We start from the raw sequence: 27,820 nt of genomic DNA on the forward strand, positions 1-27,820 counted from the left end.
CTCAGATCTCAATCCAATCGAGTGTCTGTGGGATGTGCTGAACAAACATATTGCAGTTTACGGGATTTAAAGGATCTGCTGCTAACATATTGTTGCCAGGACCACTGCACACCTTCAGGGGTCTAGTGGAGTCCATGGCATGCCTTGATGGGTCAGGGCTGTTTTGGCAGCAAAAGGGGCAGCAACACAATATTAGGATAGTGGTCATAATGCAATGCCTGATATTTATCTGTCATCTCTTTAACTGCTACCAGAGGAAAAAAAAGTAAAATATTTTCTCTTCACTCCAGGCTGCTTTCATTTATGACTCATTAGGATGAGGTGTTATGGATGTACAATCTCATAATACAAGCATTTGCATATCATTCATATTGATAAGGCCACTAAATGAGGCTGCATGTACTTCTACAAGCATTTTTAAGCTATTATTTTGCTATCCAAAGCAATGACATTCAAGTTTTCAAGTGTGGCTCAAGTACTTTTCAGGGCCTCTGTAAGTGGGCGTCATGATATCCCACCAGTACCTAACTAAAGCTTCATCAGAACTGCATGACATTGAAGTCATCATCGTACAACAGGACGGTTGTGTTAAATGTGTCGTCTGGCTAAAGAAGCTATTCATGAGATTTTCTAATCATAAGTGAAGTTAAACCACAGTAGCAGTAGATGATTTGATGATGGCGTGGTCATGAGGCAAATCTTTTTTGAGGCGTAGCAGTCTGAAGGTAACTGACAGGCCACAAGACAAAGTTACACACTTGGCAGTTTATACACTCACTAGAGCGCAGCAGTGGCCGCCCGCTTTTTGGTGCTTTGCTTCTAGAAATATAGTTCCCTTTTTTTCTTCTTCATAGGAATTTCTAACCCAACCAGCTAGCATGGCAATAAATCATAATGTTACAACCTTTCATTTTAAGCAAAAGTATTCAAGCTTGATCATGTTTGAAATTGTGACAAAAGACAAAGCTACATTAGTAAGGTATGTGCACTTAAGTGAGGTAATCCCATAAAGCATTTAATGACGTAGACCTAATTGAAACTGGAACTGCACTATGATGTGTGATATAGGCCCACTATACTATACTATACTACACCATACCATACCATACCATACCATACCATACCATACCATACCATACCATACCAAAGTCCCTTTAAGACAGGTAATTTCCCTTGGCTATCTCTTTGAATGGGGAAACATGAAATTCTCTGAAACGTTTCTCCAAACATATGTTTAAATTTCATATTTGAAATCCTCAATGATTCCTGACAACAACTGTCTCAACACTTCTAAACACTTAAATCATGACACAAACCTGAACTTTTCAAGCTGGACCAAGCTAGTGCACTTTCGCAGTCCTAAGTGTGCGTCTCAGAACACTGCCTGTTTCTATAGCAACTAGAGTGACGCAGTGACTTTACTAATCAACAGTTGGCTTTTTCATTTAGAAGGCGTAGCTTATTTGCCATATTGGGCGTTGCACTTTCCCCCATTCATAAGTATTCAGTGTGCACCGTTTTCCTATATTAGTGCTGCATCACAATTCGCCTACTTATATTACGTCCTAAAAGTATGTACTCTTTTTGTGAAGAAAAAGTACATACTTTTGAGTGTGTAGCTGAAAAGTATGCAAGCTTTGGGACGTACCTTGTCATCTTTAACGGACTCTGTCACTTAGTTACGTGCATTAAATCAACTGCCCTGTCAATCATCGTTAGATTCGGCACAGTTAAAATCGTCCACATTCAGTTAAATTTCCTACAATATCGGAGATGAATGTAGCCGCACGTTGACTTGCCCTTTGTGGGTCTTTAATGCAGAGACTCTCCTCATGTGTTTGCAATTTAAATATAATGATGCATTTAAAAGTAAATGGCCAAACATATCATTACAAAAGTTCACAATGCTGCTGCGGGTGAAATATAATGTGGAAAGCACTGAATAAATATATATTCGTCAGGTTAAATACTGATAGTTGATCACTCAAACCTTTATCTAAACCTCTCAACTTAACCGTCGGACTCGCACATCCGTCATGTTTGTAGTTTTCTATCACTTTTTATCCACGTTTGTAGTTCTAGTCAAATCCTCATCGAACTCGCAATGGGTTGTGGGTAATATCAGGCGTTAGAGTGCGCATTGATCCTCACTTCGAATTCTGACCGGAAATAGTAAACCATCCGGGTATCTTTGGAATACTCTTTTCAGCACACTACGATTTCGGACATACTTATTCTTATTTCGAATACTATTTAGTATGGATAGTTTGCGAATTGGGACGCAGGGAAAGTCTTTGAATATACCAGGGGCCCGGTCCTGGAGAGCCACAGTCCAGCAGAGTTTTGCTTCAACCCTGAATCAAACCTGAACAAGTTAATCAAGGTCTGAAGGGTTAGTAGAAAGCTACAGGCAGGTAGGTTTTATCAGGGTTTGAGCTGAACTGCAGGACTGAGACTCTCCAGGACCGGAGTTTGCCACCCCTATACTATACTATACTATACTTTACTTTACTTTACTTTACTTTACTATACTATACTATACTATACTTTACTTTACTTTACTTTACTTTACTTTACTATACTATACTATACTATACTATACTATACTATACTATACTTTACTTTACTTTACTTTACTTTACTTTACTTTACTTTACTTTACTTTACTTTACTTTACTTTACTTTACTTTACTTTACTTTACTTTACTTTACTTTACTTTACTTTACTTTAACTATACTTTACTTTAACTATACTTTACTTTACTTTACTTGACTATAATGACTTATGACCACTGATAATATATATGTATATATATATATATATATATATATATATATATATATATATATATATATATATATATATATAAAATATGTGCATGTATGTATGTGTGTGTGTGTATATATATATATATATATATATATATATATATATATATATATATATATATATATATATATATACATACATACATACATACATACATACATACATACATACATACATACATACATGCATACATGCATGGAGACATTTATCACGCCCCATGGGCGTGCCCCAAATTTAAATAATGTTCTGGTTGTCCCAAGTTTAAGTATTTTTAAATTGATGTGATGTGCTTATGTTGGGAGACATTGAAAAAACAGCCGAAGACGTTTGCAAAATAGCTCAGACAGAACGTGTCCCGTGTGAATGTCTCATACACAAATGCAAATGTTCAGCCCTACAGTGTTGATACAAGGAACCAGCATGAGAGCATCTGACTATATATACTGCTCTGTGCTATCTTTCTGTTCTCCCTGCAACATGCTCAACACTTTTTTTCCCCTGTCATGCCCTATTTATTTTTCAACACGCTGTGTTCCACCCCTACTCATTCCTCAGCATGCCAATACATAATCCCTCTTTTCCATTATGAAGTCAACACTTAATTTGATGCATTTGAAGGCCAAATGCTGAATGTGTTTCCACTTTATAACCATCTTCCCTGACTGTTTTTGTTTGCGCCCAGCATGAATTATTGACCAGATTCGACCCTATGTCCATTTTTGTCCTCACCTGCCTCTTAGTTCTAATAGTGTTTTGCATGTAGTCTTTCCCCTTATAAATTACATTGACCTTCATTTAGTTAATCACAACCAATGATTTTATTCTTCATAACCTTTGCTTCTAAGATACATTTCTGATGGCACAGGCATTTTCCAGAGTCAGAACAGATGTTTTAACATTTTTTTTGAGTTGTTGATCCCACTTACACCATTCTTACAATTTGATTTATGACAGCCACTGTTTAATTGTTTATATTTCAACAGTGATTTTGAGTAAAAACCTTCTTATATCTGGACATTATAATTTTTTTCAGCCATGAACTGTTTTTTTTGTTTTGTTGCAAAAACAGGAAGTTATGACACCAACATTTTAGATACCAGTGAAAATTCACTTTTCAAATATAGAAATTTAATAAAGTAATCAAACATAAAATAGCACTGCGTAGTCTTCATTGCATAAATTAAACATATTAATTAAGGTTTGCAAAGATTAAGGTTGCAAAAGTTATTCAGTCAAGAGCCAAAAGTATTTTTTCATTAACATTATGGACAAAGACAGCAGCAAAAAAGAGAGTTAAAAAGACGACGTTAAAAATAGAGTTCAATTCAGTATGAGCACACTGTCTGAGATTTCTGGGTGCGCGCTTTGGATGCGGACAGAAAACTTTCCACACAGCGAGTAATTAACTGAGCTCTCTTTCTCGTCTTCTTGAGCTTGAATATTTAAAGGTCCCGTTCTTCACGATTCCATCTTTCAAACTTTAGTTAGTGTGTAATGTTGCTGTTAGAGCATAAATAATACCTGTAAAATTATGTACAATGCCAAGCGAGATATTTTATTTAACAGAAGTTCCCTTTCAAAGCCTACAGCGAACGGCCGGTTTGAACTACACCCCTGCACTTCCTTCAGGAATGACGTCACTAGAACCGTTTGTTGACTAACCCTCCGCAGCGCTGTACAGATAAGTAAATTGTGTGAAAAATACCGTGTTTTTTTACACGCGAAACATGAACTCATGTTATATTGCACACTGTAAACATAATCAAAGCTTCGAAAACACATGAAGAACGGGACCTTTAAATTTGCAAGACTTAAACTTTCGTGGCGATGCAGCACTGGCCCGTCAACTGTCCAGAGCGGCATTCACGTTTTTTCACGTTCATGTTCTCACAGCATTAAATTACTAGAATTCATAAAAATATTACCAGTTGGTGATTGACACTGTTTCACATACTCGCCAACACTGACTTTTACTCGCAATTTGCCGCTTAGCGAGTGTTAATTTTAGGCCCTGTTATATCATTGCAAAGTTGTTTTTTTTCTTTTTTATTATTATATCTAAAAAATAATTAGCAATTTATTTAATAATTTTTAACCATTTAATTGTTAATGTGACCATTTTAATATTATATTATGTGCCTAGTGAGAAGGTTCCCCTTTTAGTTTACAGCATTAGCTTAATTTCTTTCCTTAAGAAATATCTCCATGTAAGGTATCTGTAATAATTCTAAATTGAATTGATATCAAATCAAAAGCTTGTGAATCGGAATCTGTGTCAGTATCCAGCCTTATAAATTTTGAGATCAGAGCTTTAATGTGAAGACGGCAAAGGTTACCATCTGATTTGTAATATCGACCATATTTAAATATCACCGGGATTCATCCCTACTTGACTCATTTTCTTTCCCTTTCATTTCTCCAGTGAAATGTCCTTGCTGTTTTCACCACCTCTATAGCCGCAGCTCTTTTTCTCTGTCTTTTCTCCTTTTCATCTCGCTCATCCATACTCCGAGTTTAGCTTCTACCGCTCTTATCCTTTTTTTAGATTGAGGACCATGTGCTACACACACCCACTCTCCCCTGCCTCTCCTCTCATCTCTTGCTCCAGATTCTTCCTTCCCTCCTTCTCTCTCTTTCTCTCTCTCTTCCTCCTTCACTCACCCTTGCTCTCTCTTGCCTTCTGTCTTTTTTCCCTCCTAATTTTCATGCTAGTCCTTCTTTTCCCTGCATCTTCATCATGTTTCACTTTCACTGCCTCCCACTCGGTCCTTTCAACATCTTCCAGCTCCACCTGCAGTGTGTGTGTGTGTGTTTGTGTTTGTGGATTTATGTCTGCTTCGAATGTGTGTGTATGAGTAAGTGTGAACACGCAGTTTTTTTTCTTTTCTGAAATGGATATGACATGTAACTCTTTTCTATGCTGATTTTGGGGTGAAATCTGCTAAATGGATTTACAATTGTAAAATGTGTTACCCTTACCCTTAAAATAAACTTTCTGCAAATTCTGAAAGACTTTAAATGGGCATAAAAACTGCATAGTCTTTGTGGTTTAAGATATTTCTCTTTATTGCCTGTGTCTATTAGATGATGTCTTAGTTTACACAAATAATAATCAGAGCCATTCTCTTTAGAGGACCAATCAAAATGAAATGATTAACAGATTGTATTGTATTTTGAATTGAAGCAAGAAATAGTGCCAGGACATGCCAAAGGTCCCCATTTTTCAATAGGCTTTATTTTATGTCACAGTCTGACAAAACTAAGGGAGCGGATTGAGGCGCACCCTAAGTTTAACTATTTGCATTTGTTAGGCTCTGGCTGGTGGTTGTAGGAGGAGGGACATTTAATGTTCTAGAGAGCATGTCATTGGACCAAAAGAACTTGATGTCATCAGTAATGTATCTTGGTTAATTTTCCTGCAGTAGAAAGACATTTTAAATACTTTTACACAGGTTACCAAGGCTCCATTTATTTTGATCAAAATAGAATAAAAACAGCTATATTCTAAAATATTGAATTTTAACATAACATATCATATATTTTTACATGTAGTTCATTGTTGGAAAAGTAGAATTTTCAGCATTATTATTCAAGTCTTCAGTGTCACATGATCACTCAAAAAACATTCTAATGTTGATTCGGTGTCAAATAAACATTTTTTATTACTAATGTTGAAAACAGTTGTGCTACTACAGTCCCTGACAAAAGTCTTGTCGCTTATCTATTTTCTAGAAATACCTGATATTAACCTTACTTTTAATTAATTTATTGGTGTTAGAAATAGCTCATATGAAAAGCTAAAACCCTTCCAAATGATGTTTAATGCACTCAAATAAATAATTTTCACAGAAAAAATATTTATCATTTAATCAAGACAGAAAGGTCAAATTTTGGCAAGACAAAAGTTTTGTCGCCTATACAGAAATTGAACAAATTTACTGCAAATACAAAAATATGTCAGCAAATTAAGTTGTGGTGCTGTGAGATCCAAATTTAATATCTTGTATGACTTCCATGAGCTTGAAGGACTGCATCCATGCGGTTTGGCAAGGATTCATACAATTTATTGATTAAGTCATCAGGAATAGCTAAGAAAGCAGTCTTGCATGCCTCCCAGAGTTCATCAATATTCTTTGGTTTCGTCTTCCATGCGTCCTCTTTCATCCTACCCCACATATGCTCAATGATGTTCATTTCTGGTGACTGGGCTGGCCAATCCTGGAGCATGTTGATCTTCTTCGCCTTGAGGAACTTTGATGTGGAGATGGAAGTATGCGATGGAGCACCGTCCTGCTACAGAATTTGGCCTCTTTTATGGTTGGGAATATAAGAGGTAGCTAAGATTTCTTGGTATTTTAGACTATTGATGTTGCCTTCCACCCTGCAGATCTCTCGCACACCCCCATACTGGATGTAACCCCAGACCATGATTTTTCCGCCACCAAACTTCACTGTTTTCTGGGTGAATCTCGGATCCATTCGGGCACCAGTAGGTCTCCTGCAATATTTGTGGTGACTGTGGTTTCAACAGAAGATTCATCTGAAAAATCCACCTTCTGCCACTTTTCCTGCGTCCATCCTTTTAGCAGGCTGTGGGTCTTGGCAAATGCCACACGGTTTTTCAATTGTCTTTTGTTTAGTGCTGGCTTCCGGGCACTGATTCGACCATGGAGGCCATTTCGAGACAGAATCCGACAAACTGTTCTGGTTGACACAGGGACTTCAGGTGACCAGGTCTCGTGGAGCTCTGCTGCAGTGGAAAATTGGCTGGCCTTGGATTTTCGAGCCAACAAACGGTCCTCTCGAGCAGTTGTCTTGCGGGGTCTGCCTGACCTGGGCTTGTCAAAAACGTCTCCAGTCTCTTCAAATCTTTTTTTTATCCTCTGTACTTGACGCTGAGACACATTGAAGGTATTTGCCACATCAGCAGTGGATCTGGTCTTCAGCCTCTTGATAATCAAAACTTTAGTCTCTGGGTGAATCTTAGGCATGTTTGCAGAGGTCTAGTTGCAGTTGATGTGAAGGTCTAGCGTACTGGGGTTCTTTTTATACACACTTGGGACCTAATTGATAAAGCCCTGCATTTATGCCCGAGCCCGACGGGCCCCGACTTTTTTACGCCCCTCGGGCCGGGCTTCGGGCCAATTTTCATGTCATACCTAAAACGCGGGCCGGGCTTCGGGCCTTTTTATAGGCTTCTCCTTCGTTTTATATTTATTTTATCAATTAAAAGGAACAATGAGTTCTGCGCTGGTGGAAACAACACGAGACCATAATAGCTAACGCGACTGTCAAGATGGCTCGCACAGTGTTCAGAGCATAGGTTCAGAGTCCGCGCCAGCAGCAGCGCGCGTTTCTTCAGCACGGAGACACACTGCAAGCATGGTGTGAGCGTAGCGTTTCTGTTGCGTGTCATCCGCGGGGCGTCTGGTGCTATTAATGTACAGGGTAGCCCTATACTTCATGTTAAATATAAATATATTGCCTATTGATACAGCAAAGACAACTTCGGCAGTAGCCGGCCCATGCCATATCCATGGTATTGACGGCAAAAGGCTACAGAATAATTCGTTCTGTATTGACTGGTTTAATATTTCAAAATCGATAATTAGGCTATGTTGTCTTTTATTATTACAATTAGGCCTATCTGCATTTATGTTAACCTACAGACTTTCAAACATTATGTCATTATGTGTCACAATGTTTTATGGGCTATATGTTGTAGTCAGATAGATATGATGGTGCTGCAACACGCATCGCCGCAAATGACTAATGCAAGCCAACGCAAATGGCCGTAAATGAAACTTAAAATAAGTCTAAGATAGTCAAAAACACCATCATCTTCAATAAAAATGAATGAGATGAATGAGATCATTATCTTACCAGTGCGTCGCGCTCTCTTATGTGGTATTTGAATCTGAAATAAGCTGCTGAATAAAATGCATCTTAATCTTTTGCTTCCGTTGCTGTAAACTCCGTTAAATGAGCATATACCCCGGGAATTGAAGATGGGATTTATATTCATTTGCGTAGGTGTAAGGTAGGCTATAAGACAACCTGCATGTGCTTTTTTTATTTTATTTGTTTAGCTCCGTTTGCGAGAGCCGCGAGCAGAATCAGCCTGCCTCAGCTCGTCAAAAATGCCTTTTAGGCTACTGGTGGTAATAGTTGGCGAAATTAACTAACATTGTGATGCTTGAAGTGTTTTATGGATTTTATTATAGGCAAGACAAGTCAAGAGTTGATTTGAGAGACTAAATTAATTAAATATGCGGTTAACTCACTGTCGGCCGCTGGCCGCTTTTGGTCGTCACTTAAAAAAATTAAAACTTTCATTTAACAAACAAAAAAATGCTCTAAACATTTTTGATCATTAACGTACTAAAGAAACGAAACGAAAAATAACTACTTTGACATTAAAAACAAAACAGAACTATTTTAATGGCTGCAACAATGTAAAAAAAAAAAAAAAAAAAAAAAAAAAACGGGCTCTAGTCGGACTCGGGCCGAGAATTTTGATAAGCTGTCGGACACGGGCCGGGCTAGGGCCTCAGCGTCTTGGGCCCGGGCCGGGCTAGGGCCTAGATTTGAGGCCCTTGCAGGGCTCTACTAATTGATCCATTATTAGTCACAGGGGAAGCTCATATGACAAGGTGACAACACTTATGTCTTTGCAAAAATTGACTCAATGGGCTTTACCAAGCTGTGAATATTAGAATACTTTTTGAAAGTTTAGTTTTTCACTGAAACATTATCACAAATGCTGGTGGGATTAAAATGAGCCATTTCTTGTAAAAAAAATCTTGATTAGAAATATATTTCAGCGCCACTTTAGGTCAGTTTGTACACAAGCGACAAGACTTTTGTCAGGGACTGTATATTGTGGTGAAAACCACTATCCCCCACATGATTCTTTAAAGAAAAAAAATCAGTATCAGTATTTATTCAAAATAGAAATTTCCTGTTCCTGTTTGTCACTGTAATCCATCTATGCTGAATAAAAGTATTGGTTTCTTTTAAAATAAATAAATGACTGTCCCCAAGTTTAACAGTAGAAGAACACTATGTAGATTAATCAATTTAAATATATAAGAAATGCAGTTCATTGTAATAAAGGAACACAGGATAGATGGAAATAAAAGTTGGAAAAACAGTGACTGCAGTAGTTATAGAAATAGAAAAAAATAGAAATGGGGCACCAAATGTTTGTTGACTCTAATAGGAGTGTCTTAAAGTGGTGATGAAAGACAACAAAAAATAACGTGTGTTTGCTTCATATCACAGCAGAAGCGTATGTAAACAAGACTCAGGTCGAGCTGGATTTACAGACATGTTGAGATTAAAACACAATGCTGTGCCTTCTATATTGGATCCGACTGAAATGGTGAAACACACTTATTTGAGTGAAAATAAAAATTATATGTGATAATAGTATTGCATTGTAGATTGTTTTGATTATGTGTATGTCTAAAAGAATGTTGAGTTATTCATATAACTACTGTTCCCAGAAGGAGGGAAACGAGGTACAACACATGACTATGGGATATCGCGCTCTAGCGCCATCTGCTGAAGACACCTGTATTCATGCCTGAAAGGCCAATGACGCATAACGACGTGGGCGGGGTCACCTGCCCACAGCATATAAATGCGGTCGGATGCGTTTTGTACAGTTCAGCTCTTCACCGGGCCTCCGACTGTGCGGGGCCCAGAGGTCCTGTACCTCGTTTCCCTCCTTCTGGGAATAGTGGTTATATGCATAACTCAACTTTCCCATTCAGTCGGTTCACTCGGTTCAACACATGACTATCGGACATATATAAGCGCCCCACGAAGTTGCTGAACTAAACATAAGGGACCAGCACCGCCACATATCCCTTTTCCCAGGGAAAAAACGGCCTGTAGTTAACGCCGGGTAAACCGGACAAAACGTGCGCAGTAATGCCTAGCTGGCATCCGCACAAAATCTCAAACCAAGCCCCTAAAATGTCAATGTCCTCGTAGAGTGCTCACACCCTTCCAGGCAGAACCATCTCCTTACATGCTATAGAAATAGCTTTGTATAATCCCACGTGAAAGACATCGCTTAGATAGCAGGTCCTGAGCGTGACGATCAGGTCATGACGGCAACATTACAGTTTGTAACGAGCCTAAAAACGCAGACCCAAGCTCCAGGTATACTTTGGATGTCTGCGTTCTGTGTACCATCCGCGTGATGAAATTATTGTCAACAGGAGGGTCTACAGTGCGCATACCACAGCTTATGAGTGACTTGCACAAAGTTCACTTAGAAACACGCATTCCGAACGTATCTGTACTCAAGCCGAAAACATCCCGTCAGCATGCAGACTTGGACGGACAATGCGCATACAACAGTGCATGTGCAAGAACAACAGAGGTGACAGAAGAGTCACAAATATTATACTGCACGTGTATTGAACTCGGCCATCTGTGTTCATTCGATTTGTGCGTGAGACACGTCTGGATGTGGAAAATGAATTATACCCGGGCCTTCATGGCCAAAAGAGTATATTTTTGAAAAGCTCACACTCTCAAATGTGTGCGAGATGGAGTGGAAAGCAAGAGCTCCCCAGCAGTCCATGAACTGTCTGTGTGAAGTAATTATCAACATCAGAAGAGGTGCACACACAACCACACACATGCGAGTGACATGAATTATGTAGCACGTTTCCTATGTACTATCGTGCACTCAAATCACTTTACGCTTATTTCCGGGATCTCTCCTCAACCACCAGCAGTGTACAGCATCATCGTGGTTGATGCGATGGCAGCCACAGTACAATGGCACCATTGTGCGCTCACCCCCCACCAGCTAGAGGTGGAGAGGAGTGTCAAAAGCATCTTTCCACTAATGTGGCCAATAAAGTATACTTTGAAAACTCACGCTCTCGACTGTGCTCGAAACGGAGTGAAATATGTAGTATGCCCGTACCTTTTAAGGAACCAAATATGCACGCTTAAGCGCAGCACCATTAATGTCCTCGTGAAAACCAAGTCACCCAATAAACTTCCAGTATGGAATGGGGGTGATTTCCTTCGGAGAAGAAACCAGTATCCCCTCAATCAGGCACTGATACGGTAATACAGATCTTCACCTGCACCAAACTTCAAACAAGCACTACTTTGACATAACATGGTGCGCTTCAAAAATGTAAGCGCCCTGTTTTGTCGCTATAATCAGATTCTCCTTCTCTCAACATGTAGGTCCTGGAAACCACAGTTCCCGTTAAAGGGTACAGAATCTGTGTCCTGCCAGGGACAGCTGGTCCCTGCGTAGGGGAAGACACCATGGTGTTCAGCAGTGAATTGATACTCGCGTTTTTCGCGTACCCTGTCTTTGCCGGCCAGCGAGGGGCCACAACAATCAGTGTCAGACCCTCCTGAACCACTCTGTCTAGAGTAGGCTGTCAGTATGTCTTGGTTAGAACTGTAGCTTAATCAGCTCCAAGCTTGGAGAGACTATGTATGGTAAATGGACTGCATTTAGCACTTTCAACAGACCGTATGGCCATCCAAAGCACTTTACATGTTGCCTCACATTCAACCATCCATACACCAAAGGTGATGTCAGCCATGTAAGGTGCCATTCAGCCCGTCGGGAGCAGCTGAGGTTAAGGGTTTTGCTCATGGACACCTCGACACTTGGTCAGGTGGACCCAAGGAGTGAACTGCCAAACTTCCGGTTTGTAGACAACCTACATGAACCACTGAGCCACTGCTGCCCGAGAGAAACATGTACAGTATAGTTTTGGGACATGCAACAGGGAATCCACCCCCTGGGGGTGCTCCTGTCTATTGAGAAGAACAGCGGGCAGCGCATGTTATTCGTGGACGCAAACAAAAATCTACCTCGGCCCTGCTGAACCGAGCCCAGATCTGCGCCACTATTCGAGGGTGCAGGCGCCACTCTCTGACTCGTGGTCCCCCTTATTCATATGGCCCGGGACCTACACTGCCCGGAGTCCCGTTAAATGTTCGCTGGCCCATATCAGGAGCGTCCGTGTCAGTTGCAACAGAGGAAGAGAGCGAGTACCTCCCTGTCTGTTTCTATATGACATTACTGTGGTGTTGTCCATTCTGACTAACACATGTCTGCTCTTTAAGTGCTGAGCAAAGTGTTTTAGTGCCAGAAAAACCACCTGCAACATCATGTATGTGACACTCTGGATGGCATATCTCGGGTTAGAGATAGATTTAGTACAGAATGTAGCTATGCTGTCAATACAAAGGGTCGAAAATATTTACAGCTGCCTGAGTCGGTTTCAGTAGGGCATGCAAGTGTGTTTTCGTACAAGGTTCAGACTGCTAGGGCTCATGGCCTTGATGATAGCAGTCATCCGGCTTTGTCTCCTCTTTATCCATGCGTTCCAGAGATGGGCGCTGAGCACTGGTCTGAATGCCGCGTGACATTTCAACAGACGGACAATAATCCCGTTGTGCGTTCAAGCTCTGATCCCCTGGGCATCCCCGGGTCTGTTGACAGATGGGGTTCCTCTAGGGAGAGCTACATCACGTATAGTGGTGATGACGGATGCGTCACTACAGGGATGGGGAGCTCTGTGCCAGGGCAACTCTGTAAGGAGAGTGGCTGGCAGCTGGAAAGAGTACCACATAAATGATGTTGCAGGTGGTTTTTCTGGCACTAAAACACTTTGCTCAGCACTTAAAGAGCAGATATGTGTTAGTCAGAATGGACAACACGACTAATGTCGTATAGAAACAGACAGGGAGGTACTCGCTCTCTTCCTCTGTTGCAACTGACACGGACGCTCCTGATATGGGCCAGCGAGCATTTAACGGTACTCCGGACAGTGTAGGTCCCGGGCCGTATGAATAAGGGGGACCACGAGTCAGAGAGTGGCGCCTGCACCCTCGAATAGTGGCGCAGATCTGTGATCGGTTCAGCAGGGCCAAGGAAGATTTTTGTTTGCGTCCACAAATAACACGTGCTGCCCGCTGTTCTTCTCAATAGACAGGAGCACCCCCAGGAGGTGGATGCCCTGTTGCATGGCCCAAAACTATACTGTACATGTTTCTCTCGGGCAGCAGTGGCTCAGTGGTTCATGTAGGTTGTCTATAAACCGGAAGGTTGGCAGTTCAATCCTTGGGTCCACCTGACCAAGTGTCGAGGTGTCCATGAGCAAAACACCTAACCCCAGCTGCTCCCGACAGGCTGGATGGCACCTGTGGACACCGCTGCAAAATGCATGACCTTGCATTTTCCTCCTCTGTTAGTACAGAATATGAGGTTAGCTGCTTCAGTGCATTCTGATCTGACAGATCTACCCTGCTTGAATATTTATAGCGTCAGAGCATTTTTTCGCCCACGTCCAGCGAGACTGAATCACCCTGTGAACGCTACACCGACATTCCTCGGTCTACACTCGATCGTCCCAACTTTTAGTGGTCTCCGAAACCGGTGATCACTGCCTCTGGGTCAGGACCTGAAGACAGGAGCGGGCCTTGCTTGGCCACTGCCCCGCTAAGCGGAACGATAGAGCTGCCGGTAGAGCGCAGCATGCACTGTGGTTGGCGAGATCTAGCCTAGCCGCCTAGCGCGGACAATTCCAAACACACTAGACAGTGTGATGTAAACATGAGTATACCCTAAACACCCACATGTCATAGGACAGGGGCAGGTATCCAGATATTTCTTCTAAAAAAAAGTTTATTAGCCATTTGTTAGTTGTACTAAGCTCAAGCTAAACACTTATCTTGTATGCCTTTCCTTCAAGAAGAATCACCACTGAGGGTCATCGTGTAAATGTGGCTTAAGTTTGAACATTTTGTTTTAAGAAAAACGTATTAGCCTTTAGTTAGCATAGCTAAACTTGTTGCTAAAAAGCTTTCTCTTAGACCTTCATTTCGTCAAGAATCCCCACTGTGGGCTTCCCTTGCGAAAATGTGGCGTGATGGTGTTCTAGCAGCACGGTGAAGAGCTGATGAATAAAGGGGATGACGCATATGACCGCATTTATATGCTGTGGCCAGGTAACCCCACCCACGCCGTCATGCGTCATTGGCCTTTCAGGCGTGAATAAAGGTGTCTTCAGCAGATGGCGCTAGAGCGCGATATCCCATTGTCATGTGTTGTACCGAGTGAACCGACTGAATGGGAACACACCTTTAGCACGCTGGACTTGGACATGTATGGGCCAGGGCTCACAAAGCCCAATGTCACGGGCCAGTGAATCTCAAATAGTGAAATAATATTCCTTTTTTGATCTGTGCTGTGCACTTGCAGTTAGTGCTTATATCCACCGATTGAGCAGGCCAAGTAATACAAAAATAATATTCCAATCAATCGTGGGTGGATGAGAAATAAATTATTGTGTTTGTTTGATGAAGATGTTTACGAGCCCTGTGATCGAGAGAATCATTCCACTTGCCACTTTCAAAACAATCCCTCCCTCATGTGAACTGACAAGGGGAGCTGAAGCTCATTCAATATGCAAATCTTATCCAATCCTAGCCGTGGGTGTTTACTTCAAAGTCTCCAGTGCAGCACGTCTATCAAAACCCAGCGTTCAGGAAAGAGGCTCAAAACTAGTGAAGAAAATAGCCTATTACTTAATAGTAATGATGTTGTTGAATGTTAAAACCACACAAACGTCATTAGTTGACCTCAGACAACAGTATAAAAAAAGCCAGTTCATGACACCTTTAAAGCTACACTGTGTGATATTTTCCCCCTATCTAGCGGTGAAAAGGTATATGACCATCCAGTGAATAATAGTTTCTGTTCCTCTCAATTCTGATTTCGTTTTAACTCCTACGGTGGCCGATTTAGTCCAAGATTAACATGGCAATCCCCGTCTTCACATTCAACAGGTGCCATCGAGTGTTAAAACGTGAAAGGCGAAGCTTGAATTTATGGGTATGTCCCTCTTTGGCTAATCTACTTTCAAGATGGAGGGGCAACATGGCGACCAGCATTCGAACCCCTCACCCGTATGTATTTTCAATGGCATTTTGTAAACTTACGAGAATACTTTATTACTTGAAAGAAGTAAATATACATTAATGAGCACATATATTTTTGAAAGAACTAAGTGTTTTTAGCTAAGAATAAACTAAAAAAGTAACACAGTGTAGCTTTAAGGCCCATTCCCACCAAGGACTATAACTACATATATAAAGATACAGTTCTAGAAATCTGTCTAAGAATAGCCACACCACACCACAATTATATCGATAACAAAATCTTTGAAATTACTTTCAGAGTGTTTTTTTTTGTTTTAGCTGATGAACGATAAAAACATTGACGGCCAATAAGAATCCAACCTGCTTTTAAGAGCTTGTGCCTCAAGCATTTAAAGCAGAAGACGAACTGCAGCATGTGCTCAGACTTCTGTAGCAGAATACAAGATCTCTGTTTCCCCATGGGTTTATTCTTACCTTCCTGAGGATGTGAACAGGATGTTTATAATATGAGATTTTTTTTTTATATATTTACTTAAAGTTAACAGTGTTATAGCCATCTGTGTTGTCCTCCAGACTGACTTAATATTTGTGTTTGGTTTTAGGGATATGTCTCCATGGATAGATGGGTGGTAGGAAAGAGAGAAACCGAGAGACGCAGGTGTGAAGAGAAATAGGAAGATTGAGAGCTGATGAACAGCTAACGGTCATAGACTGCTTGTGTTTTTGTACAGCTGCTGTGAAACCATTTGCAGTCTGTTGATTTACCAGGCAGGTTTGTTGGGAAGGAGAATGATTAACTAGTATCTTATAGCCACAATATGTAATTTTTCGCCACTAGAGGACACTTATTCAAAACAAAGGCATCTTGGTTTCGGGAAACTTTTATTCTGCCGCAGACCACTTCCGCTTCTTCTGTTCATGAGTATGTGGGGTAACCATAGACTGTGAAAAAATATGGATGTAGTCTCCAAGAGGTCACCAGTAGGTTTCTGAAGAGTGTTTTTAAAGCTTAAAGTCAGCCGTTGCCATCTTGGCGATGCATCACTCCCTGATAACAGAAAATGGGCAAAGAGGCGGGACGTGGGTGGAGCTGAGGTGACGTGATGACTAACAGACAGCAGACAAATGGCACTTCACCTGTCATTCAAATTTGCCACACCCTTAATTATGCAGAACTTTAAGGATCAAAGGGTTAGTTCACCCAAAAATAAAAATTATGTCCCTAATTACTCACCCTAATGTCGTTCCACACCCATAAGACCTCCGTTCATCTTCGGAACACAGTTTAAGATATTTTCTATTTAGTCCAAGAGCTTTCGGTCTCTCCATTTAATGCCGTATGCGCAGTATACTGTCCCTTTCCAGAAGGACCAGAAAGGTAATAAAGACATCATCTAAAACTATTACTTTATTCAGCATTGTCTTCTCTTCAGGGTTTGTTTCCAATCCACGTTCACGACTACGCAGTCTCCATCAGACTATAAACGAAGCTTGCGCGCAGCATATAAAACGTCAGCAGCGTCATGAGTTGAAAAATTCACACCATGGCAGGGTCAATGCAGCTAGCTATCAGGAGATATTGGAGCACTTCATGCTTCCATCTGCTGAAAAGCTTTATGGAGATGAAGATTTCGTTTTTCAGCACGACCTGGCACCTGCTCATAGTGCCAAAACCACTGGTAAATGGTTTTCTGACAATGGTATCACTGTGCTCAATTGGCCTGCCAACTCTCCTGACCTGAACCCCATAGAGAATCTGTGGGATATTGTGAAGAGAAAGTTGAGAGACGCAAGACCCAACACTCTGGATGAGCTTAAGGCCGCTATCGAAGCATCCTGGGCCTCCATAACACCTCAGCAGTGCCACAGGCTGATCGCCTCCATGCCACGCCGCACTGAAGCAATCATTTCTGCAAAAGGATTCCCGACCAAGTATTGGGTGCATAACTGAACATAATTATTTGAAGGTTGACTTTTTTTGTATTAAAAACACTTTTCTTTTATTGGTCGGATGAAATATGCTAATTTTTTTAGATGCATGCCAAAATCATCGGTATTAAAACAGTAAAAGACCTGAAATATTTCAGTTGGTGTGGAATGAATCTAAAATATATGAAAGTTTAATTTTATCATTACATTATGGAAAATAATGAACTTATATGCTGTCACAATATGCTCATCTTTTGAGAAGGACCTGTATGTATCATGTTTCAGTTTTCATTTGCATGTTCACGCTGTGAAGGCTTTGCCCTCTGGGGTCCGGGAGCAGCTGCTCATTTGCATTTAAAGGAAACACAGAACATAACAAAGAAAACAGCTCATTTATCTCAAAGCTCAAAGTTGGCATTTTCAAAATGAATTTTGATCTGAAACTTCACAGACACACTGGGGACACCTGAGACTTAAATTACATCTTGTAAAAAGGGGCATAATAGATGCCTTTTAAGTCACTTCCATGTTGGCTTCAAGCGGGGGTTGCCGCTTGGGGTAACACAGTGCTGTTTTCATCATATTTGGTACATCTAAGCTGTTGTAATGCTACTCTGTGCATTTGCTTTGTGGCTGTTATGAGACGCTTGTTGCACTTTCTGTAGTAAGCTTTATTGATATTAGGCATGGTAAACATGGTACTCATGGTAAATCAGGAAAATGAGATTTAAACAATAAAATTAACTGTGTGCGATATCAATAATTGATGGTCCATGTCCTGGTTAAAATGGCTTTGTTATTTCTTAGGATTTAAACATTCTTGGAAACATTTAGGATAATGTAAGTACACAAGTCAGCAATAAACAACATTGTTCTAGTGGTTGCTGGATATTTTAATCCAAAAATCTTTTAAAGCATATTGTGCCTTTAAGGTTTCTGGTTTACGGCTAAAGTGTAATTTATGTCAAAAAGTCTGCTATCCATGTTGATTTTCCAAAAGAGAGCTTTCTAATTATTGCTGTATTTGTTTAAGGGGTTTGCCATGTCAACTTCTGGAGTTTGGGGTGTAACTATTTGTTTAAACAAATTATGATGAAAGTTATTGGTAAACCTGTTTAAATGATCATTATCAGTGGCCAAAGCATCATTGTTACTATTGTGCATACTTGGGGTTTATAAACTTGTATGATAATAACCAATGTAAATGTCAAGTAAATGTTGATTTCATGTTGACTTTAATCTCTACTCCACACCACCTAGGATAAAAGCACAAACGCTTTGGGGAACTGCTTTGCAGGGCGTATTCCTTTTCCCCCGATCCATAAAAAGATCAACAAAACACATGGCGGTCACATCCTGTATTATTGTCATACATCAGCCATCTAGTTTTGTCTCCACAACACAGTCAAACAAGGACATTATCTGTGTACTCTGAAAGTACCGGTTGATCGATAAAATGTTTTGAGTGAGATTTGCGTTGAACATTGAGCAATTTTGCCACACAATGAAAGTTTGCAGTGTCTGGACTGGAAGTGGTATCCATGGAAACCATCAGTAGCACTCACTCTGTTTGTTATTGTCTTGTAGTTAATGGTGATTGCTGAGGCAAGCATTACTGCAATTGCCCACACAAGGTTTGAGATTTTAAGAAATCCTTAAAGGTAGGGTAGGCATTTTGTTTTATAAACACTTTTAAACACTCTTGATAGCAATTAATAATAGAAGAGGTCTACATTTTAAGTATGTAGTATGTACATGTTTTAAAATGTAGACCTCTTCTTTTGATTGTTATATAGCTTATTCAAAGCAAAAATAAAAATAGGAAATAATCAACAGATTAATCGATTATCCAAATATTTGTTATTTGCAACCCTATACGCAAGCACTAAGCAACCACACACACCCTAGCAACTGCATAGCATTAACCTGAAAACCACCCTAAACGCCTAGCAACCAGACAAACACCTAAACAATCTAGCAAATGTATAGCAATGCACTGACCACAAAGTACATCCTAGCAACAGCATATCAAATCCCTGGCAACCACCTAAACATCATCATCTTTTTTTTATTTATAACTTTGATTAAAAAAAAGTAAAAAAAAAAATGTATACAGTTTTTGAACAATGCGTCCAAAACAACACTCAACAGTAAAAAACAAAAACAAATAGTAGGCACGTATGTTTTAGGATGCGCTTACCAAATATTGGTTTCTTTTCCTGTTAACATTCTCCTTGGTCACTTCCTCTTTGCATTTCTTTTTCTCTTTAATAATGTTAACCACTCTCAGTATCTTTCTAGTGTCTTATTTCTATCAGACCAGAAGCAGTTTCAATCTCTGATGCACAATTATAGAAATAGTTAACCCAAAATTAACTACTTTATAATACTTGTATTGATGGTGAGAGTGAGTAAATGGCAGAATTATCCTTTTTTTTCTCCCATTTATTTAAAGTCACTGACTGATTACAGGAATATTGTCCTGATCTGTGAAGAAGAGCTGTTCTGTTTTTTTTTTTCAATGCAAGGCAAAGCTGAGGACTACAACAGCTGTAGTGTGTGCATGTGTTGTTTTCTTCTCATTTGGCCTTGTTTTTCTTGTCTTTAATGTAGAAAGGAAGAAGTGGTGAATGAGAAGTCTTTCTGTGCTTGTGTCAGGCAGTCTGTAACTGGAGTGTGTTTATGTGTGTTTCAGGGCAGTGATGCCGGGCATGGTACTGTTTCGGCGACGCTGGTCAGTGGGCAGTGATGACCTGGTGCTGCCGGCTTTCTTCCTGTTCTTACTACACTGCATATGGTTAGTCTGTGTTTGTCTCCACAGATTGTTCTTCTACATTTGTGCATAAATGAAACAAGCAAATCAGTATGAAAATCAGCTCTTATAACCAGACCTGATGTCAATAGAAGTCTTAAGAGGTAAATTCAGAGATTCAGTCATGCAATATTACAGCAGTTTTCTGAACATTTTTATGAGTTGTATTATGATGTAACTTATTTTTTTGAAGAAGTACACCAAAATTTTAAGTAATGTTAAAGGGATAGTTCACTCCACAACCCATGATTTACCCGCTCTCTAGCCACCCTATAGGTTTATATGACATTCTTCTTTCAGACAAATACAATCAGAGTTATATTAATAAATTTCCTGAATAATCCAAGCTTTATAATGGCAGTGAATGGCATCCAAAAATTTGAAGCCGAAAATGCAAAATGCATCATAAACGTACTCCATATGGCTCCAGTGGGTTAATGAAGGCCTTCTAAAGCGAATCGATGGGTTGTTGTTAGGGATGTCAATTTTCACAAATTCCCATGATCAATCGTCGTTTAAATTAGCAATCAATTAATCGATTCATCGTTAACCATAATACTGAAATATGTTATTTCAGATCTGTTATTCAGAATGTGTGGACGCACTTGCAAGAACAACGTGCTGAAACGTCACCTAAACACAATTAATTCAAAACGATTTATTAAAATATTGTTTTCATTAATATTTGTAATGTGACAGTCACAATCATAGTTATTATTAGTCGTGCGTTGCTGTTTGAAATGCGCGAGCTGAAGCGGATGCGCTGAATCAACACTGGTAAGTTACACTGTGCACAAGTGAACTTGAATTGAGTTGCTGATATTCATATTTAGAATGGGAGACGCGTACACGCGCTCTTCCTGGAACAACGCTCTGAACACGGCACCTAAACCCAATGACTTTACAACCATTTATTAAAATAGTGTTCTCATTTCTGTTATATAATATGACTCTCCCGACTCCCAATCATCGTTACTATGCATTGCTCTGTATGCGCTAAAGCCGAAGCACTGAATGAAAACCGGTAGCCATTTGTTAGTGCGTTTTATTTCGCTAAAAGAAACGCATCCTATATGATTGATCACATATATAACGTTACAAAATAAATGTAATATTAAATTACTTCAGCACAATCTGATGCGAATGCACAAGTGAACTTGAACAAGTTACATGCGCGAGTCAGAATGCGTGATGTTGTGCATGCGCTCTTCCTGGATCAACGCAATAAAACACACGGCAAATAAACCCAAATAATTAACAATCACAATGTTTTAATACAATAGTGTTCTCATTAATGTTGTGTAATATGACAGTCCCAATCATAGTCATTATTAGTGCTGTTGGAGCTGCACGCTGAAGCTGATCACCGCCAATCTTTTACTACCGCTCACCTCTAACGTTAATTATTAACCAAATGCATCCTTATGAGATAAATCAGCTATAGATAGGCCTGCACAAAATAAACACAATATTACAACTTACATTTGCACAAAACAAAAGGCTGCGAATGCACATGCAAGCTTGCAGTCATAATGAAGGTGTAACTCCAGCTGTAAAATGGTCCCAAACAGAACTCGGGCACGCTCGTATCATTTTTCCTCCCGTTTTGCGGTTGAGCCGCACGCACGCGCATGACCCTGCTTAATCGATGATCGATAAGTCTTATCGATCAAATGGCTTATCGACAATTAATCGATAATCGATTAATCGCTGACATCCCTAGTTGTTGTGTAAGAAAAATATCCATATTTAAAAATGTATAAAGTAAAATATCTAGCTTCCGCCAGACCGCCTTCCACATTCAACTTGCAATGAAATTGTTACGTCTCTCAGAGTTCAAAACGCTTGCGTTGCGTCCGATGTCATATGCCGTGTCAGTTGAATACAGAAGGCAGTCTGGGTGAAGCATTATATTTTACTTTATAACATGTTATGTATGGATTCTTTTCATACACAAATGCATCACTGTTTTAACTAAAAGCAGCTTGCTCTGACATATCCTAAAACATGAGAGGTACGTTTATAATTGAATTAAGGCCTACCTAATCAAAGCCCTGTCTGTGAAACCGGGCCTATATTTTTATTGAAGCCCTGACATTCCTGAGTTGTCGTTTTTTTTTTTTTTTTTTTGGTACTGAACAATAAAGTTGTAATTGTTATTGACAGTACTTTTTATTTCATACACATTTTGTGCATGAATTGTTATTGTGTTAATAAAATAATAATGATAAAGCTTGCTATAAAATGACACTATTTTTGCTTGTTTTGGTGGAACAGACTTCATTTGAGGGCTGGGTAAAAAAATATTGATTTTTCATTTTTATGGACAGATATCTTAAATCCCAAGAATGAACTAAATAAACTATTGTTTATGTTCAGCATGTTGAGCATTATTCTAAAAATTACTTTAAACGGTTAGTTTACCCAAAAAAGAAAATGTAATAACCAAACAGTTGATGGGCCCCATTGACTTCTTTTTTCCATGCTATGGAAGTCAATGGGGCTCATCAACTGTTTGGTTACTGACATTCTTCTTTATTCTTCTAAAACAACTATGTTGTTTTGTTTTCAGCAGAAGAAAGAAATTCATGCAGGAAACTTATAATATTACATGATGTCATCATAAAGATCACATTTCTGAAGTGTGCGGGGTCATTTGTATGTTTATGTGATGTTGTGGCTGTGGTCTTTCGGCAGGCTGGTGGTTCTGTCCATGGTTCTCTTTGGGCTGCCGTACAGTTCAGAGCAGTCATGCTCGGTCACGCTGGTGGATCACGGTCGTGGTTACCTTGGCATCCTGGTCAGCTGTCTGATCTGCGAGAGCGCCATCATGTGGCTGAGCATGAGAGGCAGCATTCTGTACACACAACCCAGAGAGGCGGTACAGTACGTGCTCTATATACGGCTGGGTAAGACACACACTTGCACTTTTACCATAAAGACGACCACAAAAAAAACTTCCATTAGTTCTCTCAGTACATTGGCTCTGATATGTCAGCTCTGTTGAAGTCGGCATGAAATGGAAAGTTACGCTATCTTTTCTTCCCTATTGTGAACTCAAAGGGCTTCTCAAACAAGAAAAAATGTAGGGTGGGACTTGATTTTGTCCATGGGGAATTGATTGGATGGTATTGGTTTGCTATTGGTCAATCTCATGCCAGTAAACACATCATCAGAGAAGAGAATAGATGTTGCTGCAAGAGGGAGTGAAAGTTATTTTGATAAAAAATTATGAGGGCACATTAAATGAAAAAAAAGAGATGTACACCGATAAATCGTTTATGCTAAATAATGCAATATCCCCCCCATCCCAATTTTTTATTTTTACTTAATTTGCATTTGCAACATTCTGAATTCCACATTAATTCCTTCTGAACCAAATGCTATTCAAAATTTTAAGGTGACATTGCATATATCCTTTGTGGAGAAAGCAATCTCATAAAATCCTGTTTTATAAATGTACATTTGCTCTTTTTCTGATACACACATGGTTTAACTGTGAAGGATTATAGGTTTGAAAATTATGAAGTATAATAATACTGATGCTTGACATAAGATTGTTTTGAGTAGTTGCATTGTTTTGTTGTAAAAGCCTATTGATCTGAAAATGAAAACTCATACTCCATGTGATTAGGCCTTAAAGCTACACTGTGTAACTTTTTTAGTTTATTCTTAGCTAAAAACACTTAGTTCTTTCAAAAATATATGTGCTCATTAGTGTTTATTTACTTCTTTCAAGTAGTAAAGTATTCTTGTAAGTTTATAATATGCCATTGAAAATACATACGGGTGAGGGGTTCGAATGCCGGTCGCCATGTTGCCCCTCCATCTTGAAAGTACATTAGCCAAAGAGGGACATACCCGTTAAATCAAGCTTCGCCTTTCACGTTTTAACACTCGATGGCACCGTGTTGAATGTGAAGAGGGGGATTGCCATGTTAATCTTGGACTAAATCGGCCACCGTAGGAGTTAAAACGAAATCAGAATTGAGAGGAACAGAAACTATTATTCACTGGATGATCATATACCTTTTCACCGCTAGATGGGGGAAAATATCACACAGTGTAGCTTTAAATCAACACTTTGCATTAATTGCTCCTCCTCTCTGCAGCCATCCTGGTGGTGGAGCTGGTGTACGCGGTGGTGGGCATCGCCTGGTTGGTGCAGTACTACCAGCCCTGCCCCGACATCACTGCCAAAAACCTCGCTCTGGGTAAGACAGTAGTAAAAACATGTTGGGGTGTGAAATGCATTTTGACGTTATGAGTAATTTAATTTTATTGTAATGTTATATACCACAATATAGTTTGATTTTCTGTAAATTAAATGAATAATTTGTTTTTATTTTAATGCGTGGTAGTGCCTATTTTTTATTTAATCCAGTAAATTCAAAGGTATTCCATGTAACTTTTGGCCCTCTAGCAGTTAAAAACAAAACTCCTTGCATTTTGTGGAAGAACTTTGTTTTGGTTGTACTCCTGCTCTGTGTCTGTGTGGATAAAAATGTTTCTTTCCTAAAACTAAAAAGAGAGAGAGAGATTATTCTACTGCTCATAAAACATTCATTACTAACTACTATTAAATGGAAAAGATCTCAAGCTGACTAGCTGAAGATGTTACTGTGGCCATACCCATTAATAGACACGGTACGTACTTGAAAAATTCCAGCACAGCAATATAATGAAATTATCAATAATGAAATGACCCTTACCTTCGCAAAAGATAATGCTTTACAATGAACTCTGTTAGAGAGCTACATATTGCAATTGATCTGTTGAGTAAAATACCTTACTCACCTGTTGAATACTAAAATTGCCATCTCCGCGGCGCTTTTACAATATTTCAAATCTCTCAATTCTCGCATTCTCTGAAAAGCCAATGTTGATTCTTGTTTCATTAAAAGCTCTGACGCGTTCTCTTTTTGCCAGCAGACTTTCCTCCGTTCAGTGTTTTTTTTTTTTTTTACGGGTGATTCCCCAGAGTTTCAAGATTTAGTGTGATCCATGTCAACCTTTCTTGCTCATTGTTGTGACAGCTATGCCACTCCCACACCATCCATGCATTAAAGTAGCCTGAGCAATTTTACTTTATTTACAGATATGATGAGACCATGGGCGATGCATGTATGTAATTTCCCACGAAAACCATCCTACCCGGTCTAAAATATAAATATAATAGGCTTACCATAATGAATCAGGTCTCGAGTCAGCGCTGATCAACGTTACTCAATCAAACTCGGTTCATTGAAATGAACTGTCTGAAAGAACCAGTTTGCGGAACCAGACTTCCCATCACTACAGTGTCAGCCACCGTAGCTTCTCTATGTGCCTCGAAAGGGAGGGCTGAGGGGTGGTCGGCAGTGTTGGGTAAGTTACTCCAAAAAAGTAATTAATTACTAGTTACTAATTACATCTTCTATAGTATAATTAGGTTACTGTACATATTACTCTCTCCAAAAAGTATTTAATTACTTATTACTAATTACTTTCTAAATCCTAAATCAACATTGACTAGTTAAGTGATTCAAGGATAGACATGAAACGGCTCTTTTAATTCATTTAAATGCAAAATATACATCGGTTATTCTTATTAACTGACCAAAGTTTTACACTTCAGAAGGATAGATAAAAACATGTATTTGAAAGTTTTGATTTTCCACTATTGTATTATGTATAATTGTTCCACAGTCTATACACCGTATTTAGTTCAATTACATGTGAAGTAACTGTAATTAAATTACACAAAAACTAAGAGTCATCCCTTGCTTTACTTTTTCAAGGGAAAAGTAATTAAGTTACAGTCACTAATTACTTAGTAATGCCGTTTGGGGGGGTAAAATGTGTGTTATTTTGGCAAGGTTGCCTGCTAAAATTTGCATTAATGGGTCTATTTATCATAATTGTCGCTTCAACAAGCGGACATGGAAAACAAACTGCGGGGAAAAACGCAGACTTGGCAACACAGTGAAGTTGAGCTCTGTTGACATTTGACATCGCTTCATTGCTCTGATTGGTTGTAGGTCTATCCATTTGAGGTCTTTCCTGGTTCGGTTGAAACACGCCCCATAATCACAGCCCAATGGAGCAGTATCAGACTCTGACTAGAATTGAGTAAGACCATGTCAGGCTAGCAAATTTTATCATTAATCGGCAACCGTAAAAACTGACTGGGACATGACCTGCTATACATTTTCATGCTACCCTTACCTGTCAGTCCTATGTGTTAATATGGAACAGCAGATCTGTGTGCTAATAGTAATACAAGCATATCTACCACTGTATAAGAAAATCTCCACATTTCTACTGTTGCACATACAGCCATAACACCACTGTCAGCACCAAGATCAAAAACAGAGTGTGATGTCCTTGCAGCAGGAGACAGTCCAGCCATGTTCAAATCTCATGAAACCTCCCCTTGTTAATCTCAGCAGATTCTTGTGAATTAGAAAGCAATTTATAGCTATTATGCCCTGGAATCTCAACGCACACTTTCTAACAATACGCCTAGTGTAGCTTTCAAAGTCTGTGCTGACCATGAATCAGTGTCGCTCATTGTCCTCCCCCGTTCCATAATAGCACACTTCACTTCCATACTGATCATCTGTCTATATAAGACACGTACTGACAAAGAGACAGTTGGTTTGTTTTACAGTGAATAGCTTCCTGTTGAACTGTCTAAAACAAGTGAAGATGTCTTCAGCACATTTAAAATACCGTATATTTGTAGAAGTGTATTTGTTTATTTTTAACAGGAATTGTGGCGTGTAACTGGTTGGTCATCTTCAGCGTGTGTTTCACCATGATGTGTACCTTTGACCCCACCGGACGGACCTTTGTAAAGCTAAAAGCAACTCGCCGCCGTCAGCGTAACCTCACTACATACACCCTCAGGTACAGCTCTTTATTGTTTTCTCGCTACACTCTTAAAAGTGAACATACTTTGTTTGCATCAATGGTTCCATGAAGAACCTTTAACATCTATGGAATGTTTCCATTGCACAAAAGATTCTTTATAGTGATAAAGGTTATTTTAAGAACTATTCACTTAATAGTTCACAAAATGGCTTTTCTATGGCGTTGCTGGGGAGAAAAAAATCTCCTTTATGAACCTTTATTTATAAAAGTGTAGCTTATTTTGATACACCCATTAGTTGATGAATTCAATCTTAATCTGAGTGTATTAAACTGCATTTTTAGTTATATCATGAAAAATCAAGTGCTTTAGTGATGGAATGATAAAAATATGCAGACTTTCTATGCTTTCAGCAACTAATAAGAGTATAGTACTCATTTTACCAATCACCCTG

The 27,820-nt window shown here is 39.4% G+C and overlaps 1 protein-coding gene across 2 annotated transcripts in view; it reads left to right on the forward strand.

The window, feature by feature from the left end:
• The window catches only part of dagla (diacylglycerol lipase, alpha), a 63,472-nt gene that overhangs the window by 5,819 nt on the left and 29,833 nt on the right, over nt 1-27,820 (forward strand). For both annotated transcript variants that reach the window (XM_067445153.1, XM_067445152.1), the window contains exons 2-5: nt 20,397-20,498; nt 23,211-23,422; nt 24,626-24,727; nt 27,266-27,404. In XM_067445153.1, coding sequence (XP_067301254.1) covers nt 20,404-20,498; nt 23,211-23,422; nt 24,626-24,727; nt 27,266-27,404 — 548 coding nt within the window. In that variant the 5' untranslated portion in view covers nt 20,397-20,403. The remainder of the gene's footprint in view (nt 1-20,396; nt 20,499-23,210; nt 23,423-24,625; nt 24,728-27,265; nt 27,405-27,820) is intronic.

The sequence above is a fragment of the Pseudorasbora parva genome, chromosome 1 (assembly GCF_024679245.1).
Source record: "Pseudorasbora parva isolate DD20220531a chromosome 1, ASM2467924v1, whole genome shotgun sequence".
Taxonomy (NCBI): Eukaryota; Metazoa; Chordata; class Actinopteri; order Cypriniformes; family Gobionidae; genus Pseudorasbora; species Pseudorasbora parva.